The 16,179-nt window shown below is 41.7% G+C and overlaps 1 protein-coding gene across 7 annotated transcripts in view; it reads left to right on the forward strand.

Moving 5' to 3' along the window:
• Positions 1–16,179, forward strand: part of sdk2b (sidekick cell adhesion molecule 2b) — a 235,910-nt gene that overhangs the window by 171,367 nt on the left and 48,364 nt on the right. For all 7 annotated transcript variants that reach the window (XM_053854712.1, XM_053854715.1, XM_053854713.1 and 4 more), the window contains exons 5-9: positions 5,774–5,907; positions 8,417–8,528; positions 9,753–9,943; positions 11,492–11,575; positions 11,685–11,879. In XM_053854712.1, coding sequence (XP_053710687.1) covers positions 5,774–5,907; positions 8,417–8,528; positions 9,753–9,943; positions 11,492–11,575; positions 11,685–11,879 — 716 coding nt within the window. The remainder of the gene's footprint in view (positions 1–5,773; positions 5,908–8,416; positions 8,529–9,752; positions 9,944–11,491; positions 11,576–11,684; positions 11,880–16,179) is intronic.

Genomic DNA, 16,179 nt, shown 5'->3' on the forward strand with positions numbered 1-16,179 from the left:
CAAACAAACAACCTCTAAATAAGTCACATCTGCGCCACACATCCCAGTCGATTGAATTAGCAGTTGAGGCTTGGCTGTGATTAGGCACGAGTCAGGAAAGAAATGAGAACTGAAGGTAAAGGACTTTAATTAACTGGAGTGAAAACAAGCCACAAAGTTTTTGCTCCAGCCCAAAACTGCCCTCTTGCTCTGACAGCCAGAAAGGAGAACAAGTGCAGTATCCCTATCCCCACTTCTCTCAGAGAATACGTACACTGGCAACATCTTTTCTATAAAATCATTCTATTAAAATAGCCGTTTGCTGTTTACATGTAGTAGTGTTACAGCTCCGTTCACATCCGGCCTCATGCATGGAGCCACCTCTCACTGACTGCAGTTACCAATTTGGCAATTCAGGACAGTTGAAACAATGGTTTCTCATGGTTTCAACTAGTGTGCTGAGAATGAGGTGGGCAATATGAAGACATGAAGATAAATAACAATGTTGATGATCTACCAAGGTGAGGAGATTGCATGCATTCAGTCACATTCATTCTATACACTATAGATCTATGGTGACGCGTTGACTCATCTATCACTTGCAGCAGCGCTCCTCTTCCCACACACTGAAGATGCCAGTCAAATGCGCAACTCCCTGTTGTTTCTAAACCTGATGTGCCTCTAATTTGACCACACACCTTCACGACAGACTGATGAATTGTACCTTTTTGAACCTGTAATGCCAAATACTGTCTTCACCGCAGAGCAAACAAAGCTAACAGCGAATGTGATGTCACTCTTCAAAACTTTGTTGACATTTGTGAATCATCAAGGTTTGCTTTGTTGCTCAAAAGTTCACAAAAAACTAACCAAATGAATGCGCTCCAATATACAGAGAGAAAGAATAATTGTTGTCACGAAGTAAGCTGAGGCAAAGAGGGTGAAAGATTTATCTGGTTATTTCACAGAATAAAGTCATGCAAAAGAAGATATGCCAACCATAATGCAGTAGAAACCAGAAAAAGATGAATATATTGTTTTCTCATAAACGTTAGTAGAAATCTGTCAGGATCTCTGCTTCCTAGAAGGAGTTTTGAAGTGCAATTGTTCCACTCAAAAAATCATCAGTGGCTTTCAATAATTTAGTCTATTGCTCAATTAAATCCTGCTAAAAAAAGACATTGATATTTTACTAAAATATCAATTTTACTAAGTTAAAATCTGCTCTATGTCCTATTTTTGTTTCATGACTAACTCTGACCAGAAACTTGCAAGCGAGCCCCAAAAGTACATGTGAGATTGTGATAAATCAAAAGTTATTTAAAATATAAAATATAGTTTTGCTATGTTACCTGGATACAGTTTCAAATTATATTATATATTTATCCACTATTATTATTATTGTGTGTCAGAAGGCACAATTTTTCACAAATTATAAGGGATCTTCTGCAGGTCTTTTGACTGAACACAATTGCGCTTTGGCTGAGGTTCCTTTGGTGGTGTGCTTTGGGATTTTTCGATGTGCGAGGCGTGTCGTGGTTTTAAAACGGTTGGAAAACTACTGTAGAAGTATGTTCATTTCTTAAGGAGAAGGATTTGGAGTAGAAGGTTAAGGATGTTGGACAATGTTAAGGACAATGTCCTGGAATTATGAATATTTGTCGCACAAAGGGAACTGAAGTAGTCAGATGAGTCGGGGATAATTGTGCGGTCAAAATGACTCCGTCAGAGTATCTAGGCTTTTGTTCCTTAAGTGTTCCTTTGTGTGTGTGATTTCCAAAAAAAATTGCATTTTTTTTTTATTTCGTAACAAATGAGATGAATGAAATCCTTTCACAATGTCTTTTGAAAGGAAAATCTTGAGAGAAACTTGATCTCTTGTTAAATTCCTCACCCACTCCACTGCGTTTTCATAAACCTTGTTCCAGCTGAGTGTAAGACTTAGCCACACTTTTCCTAACAGGCAAAGGACTACTGAATCGTCTCCCTCTTTTAGAAAGGTCCTCAAAAGTCACCTGAGAATAATTCAGTTCTTTGGACACTTCCGTTCTCCCCATATCCCTGAGGGGATCCATAATTCATGGTGGTGTGTCCAGAATGTCACCGCTCCAGCGAGTGAGCATTAAATATTTAGCTCAGATCATAAGCGGGAGCCATTGAGGCCTGCCGGGCAGTCTAGCAGGACTGTTTGCAGTTTCATCATGCATGTCAAATCACAAGTTATACCCTTGCAAATATTGTGTTTCACGTATTTAAAAATCAATCGGGTTGTAGAACAGGGGAGGGCAATTATGTTTTTCTTCATCTTTAAGGTTAGCATTAGTAATGTTCCCGAGAATGTGTGTCCCAACCATGGGAGTCAACCACTCATGTATACAGTTCCAAGAAGCAGTTAATAAGTGTTCTCCAAACAAGACAGGGAGGGAGTCTGTGGGGCCAAAGATGGACACATTTGTAGAATGTCACCAAATGTTAACAGAATGGAAAGTGGCAAAGAATGGATTTATGGCAGAATACGAGCAGTGGCCGAGTTAGCCTACTCTGTTAGTTTGGTTTGGGTCAGCACAAGGAAACAAATATGTGCTGATCTTTTAGGGTCTGAGAGGTCCAACCAATGTTAATAAGGCAAACAAAAAATGTTCACGAGACAAAGTTTTTAGTCCTTCAACTCGCTTCTTCGCCTGAGTGGAGCTGGTTAAAGTTCATCAGTTTGTGGAGGGGTGGTCGAGGGCATCCTGAAGTTGTTTAAAACAAGATGTATGTCTCGGTCTGTGGTTGCAGCACAATACCATACAGTGGGGAAGACGGTGATGAGGGATTCTATCATCGTGGTACCTGAGTGAGGTGGAGATGTTGCCCGTCTTGGGTCTTGAGCTCAGTGTTATGTTTGGCTTCCTGTGTTATGCGTTGTCGGTTCGGTTAAGTTCTGTTATGTTCAGGCAGCGTCACTTCATATTAATTTGTACTTTCTGTTGTCTTGTTCTTGCCCACTTCCTGTTTTATTTTCATGAGGCTTTGGCTTGTCTTTCGGTTGTGCATCTTGTCTGCATCTAACCCTAATCCCATCATTCATTGCACCTGGTGCCCTGCATTGTTATCTGCCCCTCGATTTCTGTCTGTGTGTACCGTCTTGTCGTAAAGTCTGAGCGTCAAGTCAAGTCAAATTGAAGGCCTTTTTTTGGAGTTGTTGTGGATTTTGTTTTTACATCACCCTCTCTTTTGTTGTGCTCCTTTTGTTAATTGTTTTATCTCGATTGAACCTATGTTGAACTCTCGCTACGCAGCCTGTATTTGGGTCCTCTCAAAGACTCCTCCTCATTCATGATTGATAAATCTCTTTGCCATTAAGTAATATTAATGGCGTGTGTATTAAGATACACCAACTGATGGTATTCCTTGACCTAAACCTGCTCAACTGAGGAACCCTTCTGGACAAAAAGTGATGTTTTCTTTGAGCTGCATGTATCAGTGCTAAGATTTCAAACTGAAATATATTGTATGCTCAACTCCATAAAACATGAAACCATGCTCATTTCCTTATTATACCACCCCACCTCTCTTCCTCATCTTCTTGTTAGAAGATGTTTAAAAGAAAACAGGAAGTGGGTAACTTGCTCAGATGAAGAAAGTGCTCAATGTGCATCACAGGTGTTTATATTTGCACCTGTAAATAAACCAAGAAGTCACTCATCGTACACAGTGCCTAGTTCTAGTTCATTGCTAAATGCACAGTTACTCAGGATAGATGGATCGCGTGCTGAACCACCTAGTCCACTGAGACCACGGAGCCACATTTGATCTGCACGTCAAAATGTTTCCTGCTGACAGTAATTCATGTTGACAGTTGTGGTTAGAACTGTTCCAGTGCACACACGGCTACGAGTTCTAGTGACGCGCATGCGCAGTGTTGTTGAAACCTGGATGCTGAATGTGTTGTTCTAAATGAGCGTTGTGTTCCTTGCGGGCACCTTTGCTACGTCAGACCACCGGTCCAGATGTTCAAACCTCTTGTTGCATGGTGACCCAGATGACTGAGCTCAAACATTCAGTAAAATTAATAACTTCACACAATCATCCCTGGGAGGAATTCACAGTGCTCAGCAGGGACTGGACATAAATGACCACGGTGCGACTGAATTGTCGTCTTGATCTCTCAGTCGGACAGGTACTCATACTGTAAATTCTTGCCCTGGGTTTGAATTGCTGGGTAATGATGCTCATGCTTGCCTTTGTTGCTCTTACTGGAGGTGGGTTCAGTGGCTTTTGTGCCTCCCACGATCAGATCAACGGCTTGAAGGAGCTGATCTGTTTCAGGTTTCTGAACGACAAGATTTTCCTTTCATGTGCTCCCAACTACACAGGCACATATTGAACAAGCCACTACTTTAAGTTATTGATTACCAACACTGCACTTAGTTCAGATTTTGAGGCGAAAGCGGTTCTGGTGATGTAAACGGGGAAAAGAATGAGAGAGAATATTGAATGGAGATGTCATGCCGCTTAAAATGCAGACAGCAGTCAAGAGTTTTTGATTGTGTTCATTCAATATCGTGGCATCCCAGAGTTTGTGCTTTCAATATTTTAGAACTGTCTGCTGAAATGTGTGGCTAGAGCGCCAAAAGGGAAACAATACAAAGTTATGATGAATCCTAAAGTAGATACGTTCTTTGACTTTTGCCTGTAGTAGGATCTGTGGTACAGTTTAAACATTTATCTTATTCATTATTTTTAAAGGGAAGATTCTCTATTTTTTGACAGATTCAATATTTATAATTTCCACTTTTCAACGTCATATATTTATTCTTCTTTCATTGCAACTTTTTTTTTTTTTCTAAGCAAAATCTAGTCAAGGAGGACAGTCTTAAAAACAGGAGAAATTATTATTGAGATTTCACAAGGTGATTTAGCATCTCCGTCTTTACGCTTAAGTGGGCCGACTATGGCCAGTGGTAATCGATCACAGGGGTCTGAATGGATGAAAATAAATGAAAATATAAATGGACAGGAAGGCGCCTCGCTGGATCACAGACTGTTGAACAAGCACAAAAGCAAATAATAGGAAAATATTGATCGTAAACAAAGTCCCTGGGCTTTAACTTTAGCTGTCTGAGGACAAAGCAGTGGCTGTCCCTCACTAAATAAACCAGAGAGAGACGTGACGGAGGAAAAATTCAGACCTTGTAAAAATGCTCCTCTGTCCACTGATATGGCTTTCTTTAAGCAGCTGACTAAAAAATATTATACAGCTGACTCTCCTGCCAGCAGTGTTTTACTGCCAAAATGGAGGTCAAAAGAAGCGAAGTCGGGGCTACATGCAGCCAATTAAAATCTGTGGTTTATCAAGCAGGACGATCATATTTCACTACGCACCACGAGGGGAATTAGAATCTGTGGAGGTTGTCAATATTTGTACCGCGCAAACCCAGCACCAACACATTGTCTGCGTGTTGTCAATCGATTGCTCTAATGCTGCGTGAAGACTGTAATTATACTGTTAAAATGTTTAATTCACTGCTCAGCTGCAGGATCAAGTCTGGATATACAGCTGGTGTGTGAGTGTTTAACTGGTGTTAAGTAGTATATTGCAACCGCTTGGACGTATGATTGTGGTGAATGATGAGGTTGTCTGATCGAACAGAGGAACCAACACTTGAGGAAGCACTTGTGCTCCCGCGAGTCTTTCTCTGAACAAAAATACGAGTTTACATTGTGTGTTAGCATGAAAATAATGTTCAGCGAAAGCACTTGTGGTGAAAAAAGTTTACAAAATTCACTTTGTTTGTTCTCCCATCAGTGCAATCACACTGGACAACACGCTGGTCATCTTGTCCACTGTGGCTCCGGATGCGGGCAGATACTATGTCCAGGCGGTGAATGATAAGAATGGAGAAAACAAGACCAGCCAGCCAATCACCTTGTCCGTGGAAAGTGAGTATTTGGCTTATTTATGCATTATGGAGCCTCTCGGAACAACATAGTGTGAGAGGCCAGGGGAGACCCTGCACAGGTCGCTGGAATATTGCACTCAACTTATTTGCACACGCACCCCATGAGGCAGTTTTCAGTCAGGGAGTAGTGTGAACCAAATTGATTTTGCACATGAGGTATGTCAACTTGCTTCTCCTATTCATGCTGCACACATGCAAGACAAGAAAGAATTGCTGATGCCACGGCTATGAAAAACTGCTACTACTATGACTGTTGCTATTGTCAACGTGTAAAAGGTAAAGACAGCTTTTATTGTCACTTCTGCCCTATGCATTGCATACAGGGGATTGAAAAGTCTCAGTAGTCCAGTGAGTTTATTTTGTACATTTTAATTTTCCATTTTATCTGAAATAAAAAAATACATCCGGGTAGCTGAACCTCCATCATCATGTTTCATTTCACCCAACTGTTGCAGCCAAAATCCAATCATTGCTGCAGATGTTCACACATAAACCGAGAGCGGAGATCCATACAGAAGACGGGATCTCCTGCCAAGTCATTCTTAATATTCACAGACACCCGTCGCTCCTGGAACAAACAAAAAAACAGAGGAGCGCAAATCAAACCGATGGCCTTAGATCAACAGAATGGAAGAGGACAGATAAGGGCCGCTCACATATTTGATGACACGGCATGCTAGAGTTCTGTGGCGGCAAGCGGATGAGAGTGCTGAGATATTATGCTTGACACCACAAGGGAGTAGAAATGGCCTGTGGCGCAAACGCAGAACATTTGTAGAGTTAATAAGCCTGACAGACACACACTCAGGTTGGATGTAGAACGGAGCAGACGGCTTTTCTTCTCTCGTAGGAGTCGTGGCGAGCATTTACATGAACATGAAGATGTGCGGGCTGCAGTGAGCGTTTCCTACCATATGTGTCTGTGTCTGCTGAAGCAGATGTTCCTGCTGTGACATCTATCAGACAGTCCCCTGAGACTTGGCTCCCTCACACGGGTCTCAACTCGGTCTGAAGGACAGAGAATTGTCTTGTTGAGTTATTTCTGAGAAAATGAACAAGAAAAGAGTCAGATGAGTGCACGATTGTGTCTTATATAAGTTAGGCGGTGAGTCGCAAACTTGAGAGATGTATAGGCTCCATTTGTTTTCAGGTCTCCCTGACTGAAAACCTCCAATTGATCATTGAGTGGTTTTAAAGTTCATATTTCATTTCTCCTCCTCCAACTCGCCTTGGATGAAAGTGCTCACCGCTATCACAATTTGGCCTTTTCTATCTGTGATCATGTTTTTTTTTTTTTGGTTTCTGTCCAATTTTTCAGACACAACTGCAGAGTCTCTCCTCAAAAATAAATGAATAAATAAAAGCTTTGTCGCAGCTTGAAAAGATGCTTTGTTTCAACTTCAAAATCGGCGTTGGTCAATGTGGTTAAAGATTTGAAGTTAGCAATATGGTCAACTGAATTATTTATGATTCATGTTTATTTGTATGTTCATCATTCCCCATCAGTGATGTGATGGAGTGGAGAAATGTGGTCTTACCATAGAACAAATGTGACTTCCTTTGTATCATCAATGGTCCATGTCTCAACCACTTTGCCAAAAGTACGCAGCACAAGCAGTTTAATAAATTAAGGAAAAGCAGTCCTAAATCCAAAGTAGATTATGACTATGGCTCCTCAAAATATGTCTCACTCTTCCATTCATTTATTTCTGTGCTCACACTTTTAGTGGGGTGGCGCATGTTGCTGGTGTCCATCCCAGCTAGTAAGTGCAGAACAACTAAAAGACATTTGTTTTGGTACTATGGTACTATATTGTACACCAGTCACACACTCTTATTTAGTATTTTTGAAGCCACAGGTGCATTTTTCTTCCTGGAGTTAGCGTGAGTGCACATTCTTACGCCTGAAGATTCAAAATAAGTCATGATAACCCCAGACAACGTCGCTGACTGATCTTGAGCCACACGCAGACTCACAGAGTGTGATGAGATAGACAGATCAGTGCCAGGTTATTACTGACTTTACGTGTTTCAAAGTATGAAGGCGACTCAGGGTCACAACTGACCATCTCTCCTCCATACGTAAATGGCTCGAATTTCTGAAAATATTCGGTGCACAGACAGTTTCTCCTTGGTCGGGCAGTATTTCCTTCTCTCCAGCAGACGTAACACACGGTCCGTGCGCTGTCTCTTCTTATTGCGCCTGTCTCTCTGTCACAACTCAGATATGCTGTGTGGGCCAGTCACTTCCAATATTCCACGTCAGTGAGCGCCCACAGAAGTCGCTGGTGGAAATTAAATCCGTAGGACATCCTGCTCCATCCAGGGAGCCCTAATATATCAAACTGCGGCCTTGTTTCAGTTTATATTAGTGTAATATATAATAACCCGTCGAGGAAATTTGGGCTTTTTTACGGAAATGCATGCCACTTGAGTTTTGTTTGGATGCTTTTGTGAATCCTGTCTTTTGGTTTTTTTTTTCTTGCCAGATGTCGGCGGACCAGCTGACCCAATTGCGCCAACCATCATCATTCCCCCGAGGAACACCAGCGTGGTCACTGGCACGTCGGAGGTCACAATGGAGTGTGTGGCCAATGCCAGGTAGCTCCAGCTTCCACCAGCACAGTGAAGCAATAATAATCTCTTAAACCACATTTTATAATATATTAAACCAAACATTTCATATGTTGTGGGGAGTTTGGAGTTGTGTGTTGCTGTTACAACTGTAAATAAAATAATGTTTTGCTGTTGCCAATACTCCTCAATGTGACGGGTGACAGGTGAGGTCCAACTTTCCTTAATCTTTTTTCGCTTATCCCAGAGGTGGGCAATGAAATTTCCACGTTAGAAACTGTAACTGTTGTGAGGGGCCATCATCAAACGAAAGACATCGATGACTGCAAAACATGACGACAAAATATCCAAAATATATACTTAAGTAACAAGGACAAAATTAACCTAAAAAAATTAAATGTAAGTAAGGATATTAAGAGGTGTAAATATACCATGAAACATATTGACATTTTTCATTTTATACACATATTGAATATAACACATAAGTTGAATATAAATCAACATAACTATGGACCAGACATTCAAGACAAAAGGCGAGGCAATTTATTTCAAAATATATTTTCAATATTCCTTCAATGTATTTTGAGGAACAAAAAAATAAAAAACGCACAAAAATGGGCAATAAAAATAATATATATTTGTATTTATATATTACTGTCAAAGTGGTGGTGTTTGTGATGAAAAGAGAAAGAACAAAAAAAAATCCCTTCAGTAATACTGCCTTTAGTGGAGAGTCTCAAAAAAAGTGACTTCACCGGAAATGCTGTTTTGTTTTTTTTGTTTTTTTTTTCCCAGAATTCTCTCTACCTTTGGATCAGCATATTAGCAGGAGGCAGTTTGTGTGAACTGCAAATTAAAATGTTTGCTATCACTTATTCTGCAGTGTTGGCGTCACTAGCTGAAAGCAAGTCATATGGGAAAAGATGTTCATTAAAAAAGAAATAAATGTAAAAAAAAAAGTGAACAGTTCGTGAACAGAATCGTCAAATTGTCGCACAAATGTGATAATTATTATTTCCATAATGACAGTTGAAGCCGTCATTGACTTGTAGGGTTGTGAAAAGTTACACCAAGTGGATCTTTGTCTCTGGAAAGTACATGAATAAAACCTCACCGCATATGAACACGAGCCACTAACTGAGCTCTGAAAATGAACATACTACGATTTGCACTTTTGTGACACTGGAGATTCTCGCACACATGGAATAGGTTTTACCTAAAACTGAAGTGTCATTGGCCTTGATCTTACAGACCCCTCATCAAGCTTAGCATCTCTTGGCGAAAGAATGGAGTGCTGGTATCCAGTGGTCTGAGTGACTTCAACCGCAGACTGACCATCCTCAGCCCTCTGGTCAGCGACTCTGGTTTCTACGAATGTGAGGCCGTTCTCCGGAGCAGCAGTGTGCCTTCCGTCAGCGCTGGGGCTTTTCTCCATGTAGTAGGTGAGTTATTCTCAAACCGGAAATACAGACAGCGCGACTGCTGATCGTATTTGTTCAGTGTGTAAATGTGATTACATTTGTGCCGGACAAAACAAAACAAAAAAAAATCAAGAAGTAGCTGTTGATTCAAATCTGCATAAGCCTTGATGTTGTTTTGCAAGTGCAGACTCAGACATGAATCATCCTGATATTTTGTTTTATTTCTTTTGATTTGTTTTTGATTCGGAGAAATCAAATGTTTGTCAACCTGAATGCAGTCGCTGAAGTTGTAATTGAGGAGGTTTGAGATGCCAAACACGATGTTGGGATTAATGTTAATAATTATTCCTCAACAAATGTTTTGCAGCAAATATTGAAAGAAAGTCTCGCAGACTTGTGAAGTCAGCATGAAGTGATGAGCAGAACATTAGTGACGGTGAAAAGGAAGACAAGAAATTGCAGTTCCACGAAAAAGTTTTGTGTGATTTAGTTTTGTATTTTTAATGTGAGCGTTGAGGAGAAATTGTGTGGGAAGAAATTCAAGAACCGTCCCAAGGTAGCCGAATTAAAATGTGACCGACGTGCGGTGGCTCCCAGTTTTTCATCAAAACACATGCTGGACACCCGGAAACGTTGTTGCTACCATAGCGTCACAAAATGTTAAGGATTGTAAGAAGTGAAGAAAAGCGTGCAAATATTTTTGATTTAAAAAAAAGGTGGTGTTCCAACCCGCAATTATTATTTTTTTCAATTAATGTATGAAAATTTGATTTTTGATGTTCTTTATTTTTATTCTGTTAATATACATTATTTATTAGTTATGGTACACATGAACTGAGTCAGTGTGTCAGATTCATTCTCAAATATTGTTGTGATAAATCTTGAAAAAATGTTGTTGAGGCTGCATTATACACGCACAAACAAATAGTTTTTTGTCAGTATCAGCAAAGATTGCGTTCAAAACTAAACCAAAACACATTGCATCCTCAAGTTAATAACTGGTTATCTGCCTTTCGCGCACAGTGGAATGAGAACCTTCGAATGTATTGTATGTACAAATCTAATTGGAAAATTCCCTTTTTTGTTTTGTAAAAAGAAAACTATAGCGATTTCTCACTCTTCAAAAGTAGAATCTGTGCAGTTGTTGTCTCTAACCTGAAAGAATGATTGATTTAGGAGCCGGAGAGCTAATGGCCGGCCCCCAGAAACTATTTAACAGCGTTGCTAAAGTGGCCGCCGTTTCCATCATTCTCAAACTCTTTGAAGTTTTCAAGGTTGTGATGCGATTCAAAGGTGTGTTGAACCGTTCCCTCCAGCCATCCCCTGAGTTTGAGAGAGACATTTAAAGATATAATAGAAAACCAAATCCCAATTTATTCTCCGAGATTTAGCAATTATATCATTCAATTAAATCCAGCCCTGCCGTCTTCTCTTCCTGGCCTTGATTTAAAAAAAAAAAAAAAAGGCTCAAAGGCTCTGTGTTCGTTTCGATTGTATTGATGCGCTTTATTTCATATCGGTTGCAGCTCCTCTTCTGCATGTGTGTTAACCAAGTCTTCTGTTCCACAGAGCCGCCACAGTTCATCAAAGAGCCAGAAAAACACATCACAGCTGAGATGGAGAAAGTTGTGGACATTCCCTGCCAAGCACGAGGTGAGTCATCATTTCTTCGTCAGGGAATGGCGCATCGTATTGCCTGTATTCAGTCAACAATTAAAATAAATGACATTTATTCATTCATCTTTTGCCCATTTCTCAACAGGAGTTCCTCAGCCTGATATTGCGTGGTACAAAGATGCCATGCCTATTGACCCAGTGAAGACGCCGCGCTACAGAGTGCTGGTGGGCGGCAGTCTGCAGGTCAATGGCCTCTTACCGGATGACACTGGGATGTTCCAGTGCTTTGCCAGGAATTCGGCCGGGGAAGTCCAGACCAACACGTACCTGGCTGTTACCAGTAAGATTCTTGTCAAGAAAAAAACCCACATCTGGCAAAGTGCTGTTTACATCTAGATATTTTTGGCACTTTTTTTTTTCATTTTCTATTGTTATTTATTTAGTATAAGCATCCACTTTATTGAGGCAAGAGGATTTCTTTGTAATGTCGCAGACTCTATTCTGTCCATTTTAATTTTGTGTTTCAGTGTGAGGTGATGACAACGGAACAAAGTGCCTGAGCGTTTCGGGACATTTGTAGCTCAGCGTCAGCTGATGGCACACAGGGCTGTTGCTTTTGGTGGTCGTAATTGTCCCACAAATTATTGCCGATAAACAATACCAATTTTGAATAAGTATCAAATATCTTTAAAGAATCATGTTAATAAATAATGATGTTAAAAAGTACAATCATGTTAAAACTACAATTTTAAAAAATGCGTTCATAGTCTTTGTGAACAAACCTTAGTACAACTGCTCGGTGGGCATCCGTGTTTGATGCCATGCCTTATTTGTTGTCATCAAAAGAGAACAAATTTGACACACTAGCTCGTGCATATTGTTGTGCTCACCTGGCTGAGTAGGTTTGAATCCAAAATATTCTCACACCACGGCTGTGGCTTTTGGCTTTCTAATGATCTCTTTACTTTCCTGTTTCTCTCACATTGTCATGCAGTTCTCCTTGTGAGTCTTGCTACTGATAGCTGCCTAGACTTCCGATAGGGGACCAATGCCTATAATACGAATGACAAGAGGCGTCACTTTCTGTATTATAACAGTGGACCTTCCTGTCAATGGACAAAGATAGGACTGCGGACTCATTCACACTGCATACACTGCTGGAGCAGCAGTTGGAGAGGAGGAGAGCAGACATGCATATGCCTATTAAGCTCAGCCAGCAAAATGACCAAGTTCATTGCAGGTGCTACCCCTGTCTTTTCTTGAATTCACATGAATATAGCCCAAAATTCAAGGGAAAACAGTTGCGTTTCCTGTTTGGTGGCGGGGCCAGTGACACTGCAGGCCACTGGTGGAAGACAAGTGGTTTGAACCCTGCTGTGTAAACCAGTCTCATGCCAGTGTTCCCCGCTTGTCTTGGATAGTGTCTGACAGTGGAGATGACTTGAGTTGAGTGTTGTCTCTTGGTGGGAGATTGTGGAACCAATTGAAGGATGGACCAATGCGGCCGCTCCTCCACTCTTCACACCTGATGAAGCTGGAAACAGGAAGTCGCTAACAGGGAGTAGCATGCATCCTCCTCCTGATCTTACCCTCAGGAAGCTGCTGGTGGTGTTGAGAAAGAGATGATGAAGCAGCCGTCAGAGTTCAGTCCATCACTGACAACACCAGCTGCTAATGACACTTTTCTCCAATATCCACGCTGAGGTCATCAGGGCAAGCCAGGCCAAGCAGCGGACTTCTGCTCCGTCTCCAGATCGACTGGTGAGAGGCAGAAGCTCCTGTGGAACTCTTCAGGCTCTTAAGGGACAAACCCTCTGGCTGTTTCCCACTCTGGTCAGTACCAGGAGCAGTGCTGGACGCTTGAGAGGAACTCCACTCTCCTTGTCAGTGATGACCTGGTGAAGAGAGATTTTGAATGTTGAATTCTGAATGTTGGAGAGAGAGCGGAGCTGACCTGTGACGGTGTGGGGCCAAACCAGAGTGTACAGAACAGATTCATTTGTTCCAATAGACGATGGAATGCCTTCAGAGTACGAACACCATCTGGTGGAGAACAAGCCTTCTCTCCTGATCACTGTTGACAAACGTTGGGTTGCCACCTATTACTAGAGTCTGGAGGAGCAGCAGCTCAGGCGTGACCTTCACAGTCGTTTCTATGTTAGAGTCCAGCCAGAGTTTATCCTGCGCTCGGTGGGAAGAGTCTGGAGCTGAACTGTTCTGACGGCAGCAAAAACCAAACACACAGGTGGATGATGTTGAATTCACTGTAATCTGTGAGAGAGAGTCTCAACTCCACTCTGATGCTTCCATCTCTGGTGTTGGCCCACACTGGTGTCTGGACCTGGCACCTCGGTGTGTCTGATCATGTGCTTAATCTCCTGGAGCCTTCTGCTGTGGAGCTCTTCACTGGGCGGTAGAACCTCACTCTCTATTGTGGTGGCTGGGATCGGACTGGTAATGTTCACTGGTTCATGAGGTCCAACAGAACCAGAGGACGAGTCTTTGATGTTCGTCTATCTCTGTGTCAGCAGCCGGATCAGGAACATCTCTCTGCAGGAGAGTGAACATTTCTGGTGTGTGGTTTGGGGAGGTGATCTCTGAGTGTTTCAGATCTGAGACCCTGGTGATGTTCATAGAGCCAGAGGTTGATCACCATCTGCTGAGGTCTGTGCTGCTCAGTGTTGTGGTGCTGATGATGCTGGGTGTTGTTGTTGTTGCTGTGGGGGTGATGGTGTGTAGAAGCAGAGACAGACAGAGAGAGCAGCTCCCTGCACCTGTGGAGGAGCTGGAGATCTCCCAGCTGTCTCCAGAGTAAGACATGCAGAAAGTTCTGATCAATAAAAGCCAATTGATATGTAGGTCAGTAAAGGAGATTCATGTAGTCACAAATTGGACAAGGGTCTCGTATACTTGCAATTATTGAACAGTTGTTTACTGTCGTCTGACCATGGGTACAGAGATCAACAGCAACGTGGCTTGTAATTGTTATTGTTATTATTCCAAGGCTTAATCGAGCACCACAGAATGGTGTCAAAATTCCTTCCTACATGAGTGAGATTTCCATCCAAGTGTTTCAGCGTTGTTTAGCGAACTTGGTGAAAATGTGCAAAAAAGAATATGCAACTTTTTGTTTGTTTTCATGTGCTTTTATTTTGCCATTATTGAGAGGAGAGTATGTGATATATTTTTTTAAATATTAAAAAAAAAAAAAAACATAAACAAAAAAAAGATTTTGGACTGAATACTGTATATACTAATATATACAGTATTCAGTCCAAAATCTTTTTTTTGAAATGTTATGTCCACTTGTTGTTGGTTGCGAATTGACACACTTTATGCCACTTCATAAAATGTAAGGCTTGCTAGTATGCATAATTTAAAGCTTTTACACACACTCTATTGGAAGCTCTGAAGAGAGAAGGAGCTGCAGTTAAATCCAGGTATTTGAAAATGTGTTTTGAAGTCAAGCTGCGTGACCCCCGACAGCAGCGGATTTCAGAAAACAGTGTAAAATTGTCATAGGAGATCACCTGACTGACTCCAGATTCAAATGGGTTTTGCTCTGCGTGCGTCAACGCTGTAATTTGGAAATTATTGGTAATGTTCCTCTCACTCTGCATCTGTTTTCGCCAAGTTTCTGACATCTAATTTCCTCGCTTCCTTCTGCCGCCTCGTCACGCTGCACCACCTTATCAGAATTCATGATATTTTCTCTCTCCCCTCCTCCGATCGCCTCGTATCATCTCTTGATATCTCCTCCTCTCCTTCTGTGCTCATGTCCTCACATCAACGCAGCTTCCGTGACAAACTCTCCGGGGAGCTGTGCAGCTTTTCGTCTTCCTATAAAAGCGTTGATTTATTGCTCCTCGCAAATCGGGATTTCACTTATCTATATGCTGCCTCCTTTTCTGTCTGATTGAAACTCCTGCATAGAGGCGATACATAAATCCCTCACATTATGAGACTATTTTTATGGGAGCTGGAGTGAGATCCAAACACACAAATATCCACTTTTATGTAGACTACCACAGGAAGAGGAGCTGAGCAGTTACGTTTTCACACGCCTCTTTGTCTTTACACCTCTTATGTGCGGTTAGAGCTCTCAGTGGTGATGGAGGATTGATCAACAGCGGATTTGATCAAATCTATGTCCCCTCCCCACGGAGCAGTGCCAGTGACAAGATTCACATCTAGTGTCTACAAACGCAACATCAATCTCTATGTATCTACAGACAACATAGAGTCCTAGAACAGAAATCCATAAACACGACAGAGGAGGCAGCAGTCGGAGCAAAGAGTCCAGGAGGAATTCGAGCAGATGCCAGGGCCTCCTCAATTGGCTTCTCTCAATGTGGGGTAGCAGCTTTCCCGAGTGAGTGAGCTCCTTATTTTAGCTCTATAGTAGCGTCTTCCCAGGTCTGTGGTATCCACAACCGTGTAGTTTTGGTCACTACCCATGAAAGACAACTGGTGAATAAAGAGCTTTGCTTTTTGTCAATCAGTACCATGACCGATGTGCTGTTCTCGTTCTTCATTTTTCCAACCCTGTGGTTCTTGAACCCTAGTGATAACTGAGCTGGGATTGTCCTTCCACTTTCCAACTGCCCAACAGGGTCCAGTCTCCAGTGTCAACAGTTTTG

The sequence above is a fragment of the Synchiropus splendidus genome, chromosome 1 (assembly GCF_027744825.2).
Source record: "Synchiropus splendidus isolate RoL2022-P1 chromosome 1, RoL_Sspl_1.0, whole genome shotgun sequence".
NCBI lineage: Eukaryota > Metazoa > Chordata > Actinopteri > Syngnathiformes > Callionymidae > Synchiropus > Synchiropus splendidus.